Genomic DNA, 12,086 nt, shown 5'->3' with positions numbered 1-12,086 from the left:
AAAGACCTTATAAATCAATTACTCAGAGAATTGCTCAAACTGTGAAGAAAAGCATTAAATATGTCACAAAAGTGTTATGCAATTCAACTGGAATACTTGAGTCTAAAAACATATGGAAGACCTAAAGAGAAATAGTCAAGAAAGACTTAAAATTGTGACATCTTCTCTCCATTACAGGAGGAAAACCAGTAAATGCTAAAAGCATGAAGAGAGTTTCAGCGTCACTGAGGCCCCACCTGGTCAGTTCTGCTCATGCAAATGCATTTTAATTACACTAACATCACAGCAAAAAGGTAGAAATCGCACTGCAACTTGAATTACCGTGATCCCCCATCCTGAGTGTAAAGAAGAGAGTGGACAGAAGAGAAACAAGAAAGAGGAAGAACCAGTGAAGCTGGATGCAAATTCAGAAAACCTGCAGAGCCAGACTTGGGGTCATCTGATTTGATCCATGAAGGTGAAAGGACAGGAAAAACACTACATTGTACCAAGAAATACTTAAAAAAAAATATAAGGTACCTGCTATAAAAAGAAAACAATACAATTTGTATATTATATTAGCACAAAAATAAAAAATAATGGAGCCAGCATCTCAACATTAAGGAAGGCTTCTCCCACATAAAAACACGTGTGAACTTTGTCCGCCTTAACACCCCCCATTTGAATAACTGTTGATACTGATGTAAAGAAGCAGAGTTTTGGCCTTGAGGGGAAATTCTAACTTGTTTTTGTCAGAAGAAGAGGAGGGATCCAGGTGTGACTCAGATGGTAAACTGAGTTTTTTTTTTTTTTGCCAAAGGGATTAAAATGACACAACCCGTGCATACAGTTATTACATTTCAGAGCATATAGAGACACTTCTTTTTTCCTTAGAAAACTGATATTTCAGAAGTTGTTAGAAGACACTCTCTAAGAAGAACAAACTCTTGAAGGTATCGGATCAGTTGAATGATTTTCTCCTCAAACAGCTGGATCCCTTCCGTCCTTGTTCTCTTCTTTATTGGATTCCTTTTTTAGACTCAGCTTCAAGCTTCCATATTAAAAACCACAAGCAACAGACACGTCACTCGCTTATGAGTACTCAGCTTAGCAAATCTTGATTGTTAGTTTGACACATTTAACAGCAGTGAGACACAAAGGGGAGCATGGTGAGTTTGCATGAGTAAAGCCAGCGTCATCAAGCGGGGAGGCAGACCCTGTCAGACTGCTGCCTCAAGGGCAGGACTTGGCTGCTGCAATTGACAGATTAGAGAGAAGTGGGCGGGGCCTGTTTGAGCAGTCAGAAAAGCACGTGGCCAAGCCCGTCTGCACGAGGGAGCAGCAACAAAGACCAGCCAGTCTGGGGAACAGAGCAGAGCAGCAGACATCTGCTGCACACACATGCACTTGCTCGCACCGTCACACACTCGTGCAGGCAGGGGCTCACATCTGAACCACCGCTCGCAGTCATTTACAGTGTCACATATCAGCTAAAATTGGATGTACACATAGAGTACAACTTGTTCTTGAAAACAGCACTCCTCATGACAGCTATTTGGACCTATATTTTCCATGTATTTTTAGAAAAGAACGCATGGATATAATATACCATAGAATCAAATGTTATATGGTATAATTTAATGTGTTGGGTCTTATGAAAGTAAACTTTAAAGACCCACTCTGATGAAAAATATGTATTTATTTTTTTAGCATGCTCTTGTTGAATTTTTCTGATGATGGAGGACATATATCACTAAAAAATATGCTTAAAATTGCACTTCTGAATATTTCTTTATTCGAAATGCTGTGAATCAGAAGCAGATATAAAACACTTCCTGCTCCAATCTATTCTGATCCATTTGTAGACGAGATCCAAGTTTGTCTTAATTTTCCTTGTGGCTCAAAACTGTTTTGTTGCACCGGTAATGTTAGGTTGGTGTTATGAGAGGCTGTTAGCTAGAGAGCATAAAACGGGATGATGGGAAATCAGGGTAGGCTTACTCTGCAGTAATTGTCCTGCCCACAACAGAGGAGATTTTTTCAAAAACTCCTGCAGAAACTATGTTTTAGAAAATTACACAAGTTTTCTAATTTTAGCTAAAAATGTCATAATTTTACTTAAAATACCAAATATCAAAAGATGATCAGAGTGATACTTTAAACACAAAAAGTGTTCAAAATTTTTTTTGGTTAAGATGATTGAAACAATAGGCTGTATTAACTCAATCAGATGGTTTTCTTTTTTTGTTCTTTTTACCATTGCTTTCTTGTATTGCTTTTTCAAAGTACACATGTGTGCTAGTTATTTATCTGTGTTCTTTTTTTTTTTGCCTTTGCATGCAGACAAACACATGATTGTTCTCTTCAGTGAGACTGCAGTTAGAGCTTACGGGGTTCTGTGCATCACTTATCTAGGCCCTACACAGTTTCTCTGAATAGATAAGCAACCATCTCCACCAGTGGCCTCTTTATCAACCGAGTCTCAATGCACCAAAGCTAGACACAGGCAAGCTGCCACTGTGTGTGTGGGGGTGTGTGTCCTGGTGTGTTGGGAGGGCCAGTATCTGCCTAGTAACTACAAACAGGCTGTTCCAGATTCACATAAGTAATCCTCACCATCCTATACACACACACACACCTACAAACACGTGTCTTAACACACCCCCACATCATAAGATCGCTGCAATTTGTGCCATCTGTTGTCATGGCGACATAGTCTCTGGTGTGTTGTCCGTGATGGTCAGGGAAAAGAAATGGATGAACACCTTCGTCCCCCAAGCATCCACGTCTACAGAAGGCGAGCTATGATGACGAGGGGGATGGGTGGTGATACCCAATACTCAACACCTCCCACTCTCTCCTCAGTTGCCCCCTCCCCACAGTGAAACCCATGAACCTTTACATACTAACCACACACATGCTCCTTCTTTTACAGCCATACACAGGCCCATGTTAACACAACATTCACACACAAAGAGCTCAGTGTAAAAACACAGACATGGTCTCTTTGCCTACACCCCACCCGTCTTCCTTTACTCTAAATCGTTTTGGAGCTTCTGTCTGTTGGCAAACAGTACAACTGCTGTTGGGGCTTAAGTTATCCACAAAAACACTTTACATAAAACATGCAAATCAACGAGTTTTACAGCGCCACATTCAGGCCTTTATTTTGACTATTCACCGATCAGGCAATGTTTCACATTCCAGGCATGATTTCAATACTTTCTGATCAGAGTGAAGTGGCACATATTTACAGATTCAGAGCATAGTAGTCTGAAAAATATATATATTTAAATAAATTCAACATTTTTTGACAGGTCATTAATAGTATTTCATCGATACACCAGCTCTTTTTCCTCTTCCAAGGCTATTTTTTTCCAGTCTTTAAAATTCCCAGATACTTTTACGCATTTATATTTATTTATAGCCAAATTAGACAAAAGTTAAAACAGGAGGACGCAAAATAATAAGTTTAAAAATAACAGTAGTGGTATTCATTTGTATAAATGTTAAACTGTAAGAGATGGTGTTATCTGTGTAGGCAAAACTCTGTGTACATATTCTGTGTGTTTACTTTAAAAAAAACAAGACATAAAAAAAAAGGGTAGCTCTCCTTTTGGTAACTTAGGGGAAGATTTGAAGCTGACGTTTTTACTTTCGCTTAGAGTAAAAGTTCCAGTTTCTGCGCCTGTAAGACATAAACAACTCAAAGTATGTTTCAGCCATCTTTTCTTCCTGGACTCAATTTTTTGATAGATTGCAACATGTTCTCTCAGAAGTATACACTCCAAAAGCACATGGATTTGTTTTTCTGCTCAATGCCGCCTGCAGGGCCTGGGGGGGATATGACGTAGTGCTTTGAAAAAGTGTGGACTTTGCCACGGCTTGTCAAACCTTACATTGCAAGTAGACTGGTTAGCACACGTTTTCACATTTTACAGATTTAAACAGCTGATGTTGAAAACAAAATATAAAGTGGAATTTCCCTAGGAAAATGAATGGATTACAGTAATCAAAAGTTGTTATTAGTAATGCAAAGCTTTCAGGTACAGTTTTTTAAAGTGGTTTATGGTTATTTTTGAATCTTTTTTCCTATTTGCTGAAGATTCTGTTTAATGTATTTCGTTTACATTTCTGTTGTCAGGATGCTTAAGAAATTACCAAAACACACAAGATTGTCCCTGTTTGTCCTCAAATGCTAATCTAACCCTGTTTACCAAAGGCACAACTGTTTTACTGTTTTTTTGTTGTCCACCAGTCGTCTCCTGTGAAATATGAAGACAGCAAACTTTAACACAAGTGTCTGAACTTCCTTATATTCATCTAATCCACTTTTTCTAAACTATATATATTCACAAAGTAAGATTAACAAGATTTTTGTTTATACACACCTTTTTATTTTTAGTTTTCACTTAATAATAATTCATACTAAATTATAACCTAAGTTTGTGTTTTACTGACTTAAAGAACTTATTTGTGATCTTTGAATCTTGACACTTAGTGTATGTTGAGAACATTTTGAACAATCTGACCCTTTTTTAAGCTTCCTGCAAAACATGTTTACAAATTGTGAGGGCAGACTCCACATCTATCAACATTTAAATCTGCACTCTCACCCTATTTGAGGCCAAACAAACAAAAACAACCACATGGTAGTTGGATTTTATGGCACACATTCTTACTGATGTGTTTTTTTTCTGTACGTTTTCCTTAATTTAGCATCATTTTGTTTATATATAAGTTGCTATTTATGTGAATTACTCAGTAAATGGATTCATGTCCTTGTAGGTGGATGACGAATAGGCATGTAATAACGCAATCCTAGCACGACGCATGCGCACAGTCATTCAAGAACCCCCCGTTGTCTGGTAGAAGTGTACAGGGCGCCCGGGGGCTCCGCGGGCAGCCAATGGTGACACGTTGTTGTACCCGTGACATCATGCGCCACTCCTCTTACTAAAGAAGGAAACAAACATCCATCCAGAAGGGACGGGAGATCGAGAGAGGGAGGTGGAAAGGCAGGAGGCCTAGGGAGGGACAATTAAAGCCGTCTGACAGAGGACGACGACAGAGAAACACCGCTACTGAGACAAAAGGACGGACGCCATAACTCAAACCCTCGGCTTTTCATCTAAGTCTCGGAGGAAAAAAAGGACAAATTTTCTGTCGTCTCGCGAGAAACCCGACGATTTTTAACAGGTGATGATCTTGGATTATTGTTTTTCTCTCTTTTTGCCTTTTAATCAACGAAGATGAGTTTCTTACGTGAGCTCAGACGACTGAGGTAAACTAAAAATAAATGTGGGGGTGCCAAAACTGATCAAATAATCTGTCGGGGCGACCTTTCGGTGTGGATTTAAAGGTCAGCTGGCGTCTTGAGCGATGCCTTTTGTGTGCTTAACGAGCGGTTTGTCTTTGGCCCTTTAAGTCGCAGCAACCACCGTGTCCTCCACCTGACTCGAAATATCACAAGCCTTCGAACGTGACTCCGTCTGATTCAGGGGGAAAAACAAGGGAGGGAGCTAGCTAGACCTGGTCTGTTTTTCTGTGCCCCGAGCTGGGGGATGGGAAACCAAAGCCTGTTAATTCCTCTCTAGAAATAGAAAATTCATAAGCCGAATAGTCTAGCAGGGCCACAGAGTTGCTTTGAAATTACTACAGAGCATTCATTTGAATTTTTAATTATCGAGTCTGGTGTTAGTCTCAGTTTGGAAGGTTGAATTTTTTTGAAAACCATCGAGGTTTGCTTGGTTGTGAGTACTTAAGAGCATCGTGAAGTGCCTTTTTAAGTGCTTAAGCGCTGTTATATAAGTGGTTGTTTCAGAACATGTAGAAAAATGAGTGTAGGTGCAAATACTGCGTGAAAAAGGAGACCTACATGACTAAACAGGAAGCAGGGGGAATGCAGACAAAGGAGGAAAGAAGAAACAAAGAAAGCAGAGTCAACACTGTCTTCACTGTCTGTTTTACTGCACACAAGACATTCTGACCCCACTAACATCTGCTTCAGACTATTATGTCTTTAAAAAAAAGCCTTTTACCCACGTTTTCTTGTCCTGTCTAGTGTGACTCATGAGTTTTTGGTCCCACTAAGGCCTGATATATAGTCTAAGCTCTCTTCCCCTTTTTATTTGCCAGAAATGATCATGTCGATAGACTCCAGTTTGCATGCAAACCTTTTTATTTTTTCAAAGCACACAAAGAGGAACTGAGCTGCTAGCTTTATTTATCACTTTTGCATTTTTGTTAGGGCAAACTGTGGCTAAGGAATGTGACTGGTAGTTTGCCCTGTGCTGGAAAACCCCTGACTATCTATCGCTGACAGCTTCGCGGCACACAATGGACTCCTTTAAAGCTGTTTAAAAACATGTTGTGCATTCAGATCTGGCAGGTGGAACTCTAGACACCCGAGATATTTTACATTTCGAGAAGCAAACGTTTAGATAACTTGCTTCTTGTTTGCCTGCTAACCAGATAGCCAAGTATTCAAGTATTTCATTGTTCCTTTGTGTCTAAAGCTAACCGTTTCTGGAGATGTGTTTTTCAAGCTTATCGTGTTACTTAAAAATGGTTTCCTGTTTTTATGCAATTAAGAATGAGGCACAAATAAGGTTTTTGTAGAAATGTATAAAGAAAGATAACTGTTTATACAGTGATAATACTATCAAGACCTAGAAAAACTGAGGTTTTAGGAGTTAACTGGAGGTTTTCACTGTGCTCGTTTGTTATTTCTGCCCCATCGGGCTGACAGGACATTCCAAAGAACCCGCTGACCCCTGGAACAGAAAGCCCGCCTGCCCTGTTTGTGTCTTAGACTAGCATATAAACAAGCTTCACATTAGCACAAGTTGCTGAGTAGCTGGAAAAAAAACGGGGTCAAAGGTTGTTTACAAGGAAAACTCGATACTTGTGTTGTGATGGCTGGTCGTTCCCAGATATGATCAGGTGAGTTGTAAAGCAGAGCTGGCAGGCAGGATGCCTCTTACTCAACTAATCTAGGTCTTCCTGTCTGTTGGTTTGCCATTAATCTAGGTGTTTTTGATCTGTAGCCTCAAAGTCAGATCCTCCCATTACACAACGTCCTGTTGTACTGCGGCGCAGCAAAGGCAACGTCACAGTACTACGTGTTCTGCCAAATTACGCGCATGCAGACTCGTACTCTGAGTGCTGGTGTGGTAAGACATGACTCAGAAAGTTTTGCAATACCTCCTGTGACATAGTGGGAGAGAAGGGGGGTGTTTGGTACTGGTAACATACTTTGATCATCCAGATTTCTGGGAGCAGTTTGCCTGGAAATGTTCATAATCGCACCTGATGGAAAATATTGTGGTGAAGTGAGTGGTTCTGAGTCATAGCTGGGGTTTCTGTTTACACGGAAGAAGAGCCTGATAAGGAAACGTTTCGAAGCTCTAAATGTTACCGACGTTTTTCTCCTTTAATAGAAAACAATTCATGCGAAGAGTTGGAGAGTCGTGAACAAAAGGCGTGGGACAGAATAGAGTCCAGCTCCTGCCAAAGGTGTTAAGCAGAACACAGCAAGAGTTTTGTTCCTTCCACTTTCTACTGAAAAGCATTTGTGTGTGTGTTCAGGCTAAAGGATAGGACAGAGGTGTTGTTTGTGGAGTTGACATAATACGCCTGGTGTTTTCATTCAGCCTTGCTGTGGAACCAGACTTGCAGGATCGCAGAAGACTTTTATTTTGTTTTCGTGTTAAACACGAAGGAAGGTGCGGGGACGAAAGCTGTCCGCGGGTGCCTGTCACACTAATAAACATTTGCCCTGTCTCTTCCCCCCTCAGCAATGGCTCAAGAGACAAACCAGAGCCCGGTCCCCATGCTTTGTGCCACCGGCTGCGGTTTCTATGGCAACCCCAGAACAAATGGCATGTGCTCTGTATGCTATAAGGAACACCTGACGCGGCAGCAGAGCAGTGACCGCATGAGCCCCCTCAGCCCAATGGGTAAGACAATACATTCTTATCTTAATAATATCACAATATAAAAGTAAAATCCATGTCATAATTTCCTTTTTTGTTCTCATCAAGGCTCCGCTGCTAGTCCTACCTCAGAGGTCTCTGCTATCCAGAGACTAGAAGCCAGTCTAGCCAAGGTTGATGCCTCCCCTGCCTCTTCACCAGACATGTCTAGGCAAGTATTGACTGGTGCAGACCGTTTTGGCTCCTTGGTGCCCTTACTTTGGATCCGAGTCTGCTTGAGCTCCTCATCGATTGGTTCTTTTCTCCAATTTGTACTTGCAGAACTATTCAAGGATCCCTTCCTGTGACTCAGCAAATGACAGAGATGAGCATTTCGAGAGAGGACAAACCCGAATCCTTAGAGCCCGGTAAGCTGTCAAAATCATAGAAAAACGAGGCAACGAAGAAAAAATAAAACAAACAGTATATTTATTATGTGTTTTTGTCTGTGTTTGTTTGGCCAAAGTTAAAAATCCCTTTTTTCCTGTTTCATCATTTAGTTATAAACCAGCCTGCTGCTTCTAGCCCTACTCCTGTAGCTTCTTCCAGTGTTGAAGAAAATAAGGGTGACACCCCCAAACCCAAAAAGAACAGATGCTTTATGTGCCGCAAAAGGGTTGGACTCACAGGTAACTAATTTATGTCCTTTTAGTTCATAAAACATAATTATAATTTGCCCGTTTTACTTTTTGTTTATCTGTGTAGATGTCATCCTTGCTGATTGAGCTCTGACACTTTCCTCTGTGCTTTCAGGTTTTGACTGTCGCTGTGGTAACCTGTTCTGTGGCATTCATCGATACTCCGACAAGCACAACTGTCCCTACGATTACAAGGCCGAGGCCGCCGCTAAGATCCGCAAAGAGAACCCCGTGGTTGTAGCTGACAAAATTCAGAGAATATAAGTTTGACAGAGCGATGGAGCTGGCAACAATGAAACACCACGACAAAGACTGGAGTGTGATTCTTTGACAAAAGCGCCGACACAAGTGGCTAATTGAGGATGGACAGGACTTGATTTACCAAATCACAACCTCATAATAACCGGAAAAAAGAAACAATTTGAGATCCTAAGCGAGGGAGATGCATGAATGATTTTTTTTTTTTTATTAATCCATTAAATTGTTTTATCCTGTTTCTGTGGTGTGACTTTGCCGCTGTTATGTCCTTTCTTTTTCTAAGAATATGTATTGTCCTATTTAGAGCAGATCAGGCTAACACCAGGATGTGCTGTCCTCCTCTCACCCTTGCCAGGCGCCATTTTGTGCCAAAACAGCCATTTTAGCCAGACTTTCCAGTGTTTTTTTGAACAGGGGCAATGTTTTCGGACTGTCGCCCTCCCTGCACGAGACGATTCGACTTCTTTGTTACCTTTACCTACCTCACAGCTGCTGCATTAAGCTACGTTGTCTTCCCTTTTACGTTATACAACAGTTGGATCATCTGTCTAATGATCACACCTTTAGCTTGAGGTATTTCGCCAGACGGGTACAAAGGAAATCACTTTGCATTTCACAGAATGTGAACATTTGCAGTGGCAACCATGTTGCAGGATTTAACAGCCTGGGTTGAGTTCACATTGTAACCTGACGCCTGGCAAAGGGCTGTGTGCACTTCTGTGCAGCTTGAGAGGAAGAGCAGCATCGATTCCTGGTGGGCCTTTTGGGTGAACTTAGGCTAGGGTTATAAATGAAAAAGGGGTATAAATGAATGAAATAAGTGCATGAGTTACTCTTCCTTTTCAAATGAATCATCGGGAAGAAAAAGTTTTTTTGTTTTCTGAGAAATTGTTTGAAATATTTTCTTTGGCCTCCATTGTGCTGATGTTTGCACATGGATTTTAGTGCATCTGTGGGAGTATTTTTTTTGTTTTTTTCTTTCTTTCATTGCGCTAACACAATATTCATGTAAGCACAGCGTGTGTGTGTGTTGGTGTGAGTGTTTTGCTGCACCCCCGATCCTATATAAGTTGTGGAGCTGCCCGGTTTATCAGCACATGTTTACAGAAGTTAAAGGAGCATGCCCGAGCTAGATTTATGAAAAATAATAGAAATCAAAATTAGATGTAACCTTTCATCAGTTTAATTGCTATCAGTCTGTTTATCTGCTATAGAACACTGTAGAGAAGCGTGTGTGAGTAATTGTGGGCGAGCATGTGCACATACCCGTGCAAAAAGTGTGTTTTTATGGCTGCCTAACCCCATGTATGTTTGTGTCATGCGTTACTTTCCCCCGTGAGGATGTTTTTCATTTTAAAAGATAACTGTATGTATACGTTTGAGGTTTTTTTTTTCTTTTCTGACTCTAGTTATATGCAAATTTGTACAAAAAAAAGAAAAAAACAACAAACTGTGTTGCTATTTATGTATTACATATAATCATGCTACCCAGCATTAAAACAGAGTAGTATCATGTAAATAAAACTGTACAGAGAGACATAACTAAGCTTGGCTGTGTTGACTTGCAGAGCTCACCTTTGTTTAGGTTTACCTGGCAATGAAGGTTTAAATAACTTTTCTTAACTAGTCAAGGATAAAGGAGCTAATTATAGCCAGATCCAGAATAGTGTGTGAGTCTTGGCTCTGTCATGGAACGCCTTACCTTGGCTAATCCAGTCTAAGACCGAAAACCTCCCTCCAGAGACTCATTCAGGCCCTACCTGGGTCACACAGGAAGTTTTAGTCCCTGAGCCCAGGCAGAAAGTGAGCCTCCTGTCATCTTCTCAACTCCCACTGAGAGATCCAGACCAGCGTCTGTTCACAGATGGCGTTGCAGCAACAGCTGCTCAGACCACTGTGGGCTACTCATGTTGCTACTTAGAGGGGGAAAAAAAGTCAACTATTTAAATTAGAATAGTTTAAAAGTCATAATGATCCACATTAAATTGACTGCGCCCTTTGAATCTAGAGAAATAGAAAATGCTCTAAAATGTGAATACCAAAAGAGAACACCAAGTCCAAGTTTGACCTGAAATAACTAGGCGGCATTTGTTTCCACAAGTAAAACAAGATTTAAGCGTTAGCACACTCTCCAACAAGTATCTGTGTCAATCTGTCTGGTACAGGGCTGTCAGAAGCTTAAACAGCAGGATCAGTGCATGTAAGGCATCGCAGGTTCTGATTCGCGGGGAGTGACAGATGTTACTGGCAGATGTGCAGTGAGGCTGTAGGTCTAAAAGCTGCAGAAGAAATGCACTCTTCTCTTCCTCTCTAAAAATATAATCACTCTCTCTATTTCTGACTGCTTTTCTATCTAGCTGTCTTAAAAAAAATACAGACAGGAAACAAAAAAACATTCTCTCATCACCGTTTAGTGAACGTTCAGAAAAGAAGGAATGTAACAATACTGGAGGAAGAGATCTCTGATAAAAATCTAATTTAAATTAAGCAAGCTACTGCTGCCATCTGGTTGCACTGCTGGGGAAATGTAACACATCTTTGCCACCTTCCTGAAAGCGCTTATCCAAACGCAACATGAGTCAGGAAAGATTACGTACACCATGTTATGACACACTATATATAAGTGTGTGTGTGTGTGGGTGTGTGAGTGCGTGTGTGTTCACCCTCTTCTGCCGGGTCTGATGTGTCCTGACTTCCAGCTGTTTCCTTGGAATGATTTGCTTCCTTGCTTTCGTGGCCTCTACTCTGGTAGATTGGGGCTGAGAACATAAATCCACAGAACCAACGGTCACATAACTGTCCTGAGGGGATTTTACTCATTGACAGTCTGTCAGCCACTGATGCTCTTTTAAACTTTAGACAGCCAGCTGTCCATATTCCAACATTTTGTGAAAAAAAAATGCAGTCTTTATCCCAACATTTAATTATATTGAACATTTTTAGATAAAAGAACTAATTGTATGTTCAGGGTTCTGACTGTTGATGATTTTCTTATCCAACAAACTATGAGTGTATGGGACAAATAATCAGACTAGGGTACTAAGGGAAAGACATTAAGAAAGTTTTACAAAGGAAGCAAAAAAATCTCCAGAGTTTGTGGAATATTTTTTTATTTACACAACTTTATAAAGAAAAAAAACAGTACTGTAGCTAAGCTCTACAGAACAATATTTCATTTGTTACATTTTTCTTGCAGATAACAATTTTTCCATTGTCTTATACACAAGTTAAATGA

At 40.5% G+C, this 12,086-nt stretch overlaps 1 protein-coding gene across 2 annotated transcripts; it reads left to right on the top strand.

Moving 5' to 3' along the window:
• The first annotated feature begins 4,926 nt into the window (after positions 1-4,926).
• On the top strand, positions 4,927-10,393 carry zfand5a (zinc finger, AN1-type domain 5a). 2 transcript variants are annotated; one of them, XM_024275941.2, is made up of 6 exons: positions 4,927-5,263; positions 7,779-7,940; positions 8,025-8,127; positions 8,238-8,323; positions 8,456-8,584; positions 8,709-9,058. In XM_024275941.2, exons 2-6 carry the CDS (start codon positions 7,781-7,783, stop codon positions 8,855-8,857), a joined length of 627 nt encoding a protein of 208 aa, XP_024131709.1. In that variant the 5' UTR covers positions 4,927-5,263; positions 7,779-7,780; the 3' UTR covers positions 8,858-9,058. The 2 variants fall into 2 exon arrangements, with proteins under 2 accessions (XP_024131709.1, XP_024131708.1); XM_024275940.2 differs by having other exon boundaries at positions 4,933-5,178; positions 8,709-10,393.
• The last annotated feature ends 1,693 nt before the right edge of the window (positions 10,394-12,086 follow it).

This window comes from Oryzias melastigma, linkage group LG9, assembly GCF_002922805.2.
Source record: "Oryzias melastigma strain HK-1 linkage group LG9, ASM292280v2, whole genome shotgun sequence".
NCBI lineage: Eukaryota > Metazoa > Chordata > Actinopteri > Beloniformes > Adrianichthyidae > Oryzias > Oryzias melastigma.
The sequence above is the reverse complement of the archived record's forward strand: the minus strand, read 5'-3'. Positions and strand labels throughout refer to the sequence as shown.

Bases quoted from the DNA above. Each gene is read 5' to 3' on its own strand.
- zfand5a (XM_024275940.2), top strand. From the start codon at position 7,781: ATGGCTCAAGAGACAAACCAGAGCCCGGTCCCCATGCTTTGTGCCACC. The intron at 7,941-8,024 runs GTAAGACAATAC...GTTCTCATCAAG, and splicing joins GAGCCCCCTCAGCCCAATGG to GCTCCGCTGCTAGTCCTACC. The intron at 8,324-8,455 runs GTAAGCTGTCAA...TTCATCATTTAG, and splicing joins ACCCGAATCCTTAGAGCCCG to TTATAAACCAGCCTGCTGCT.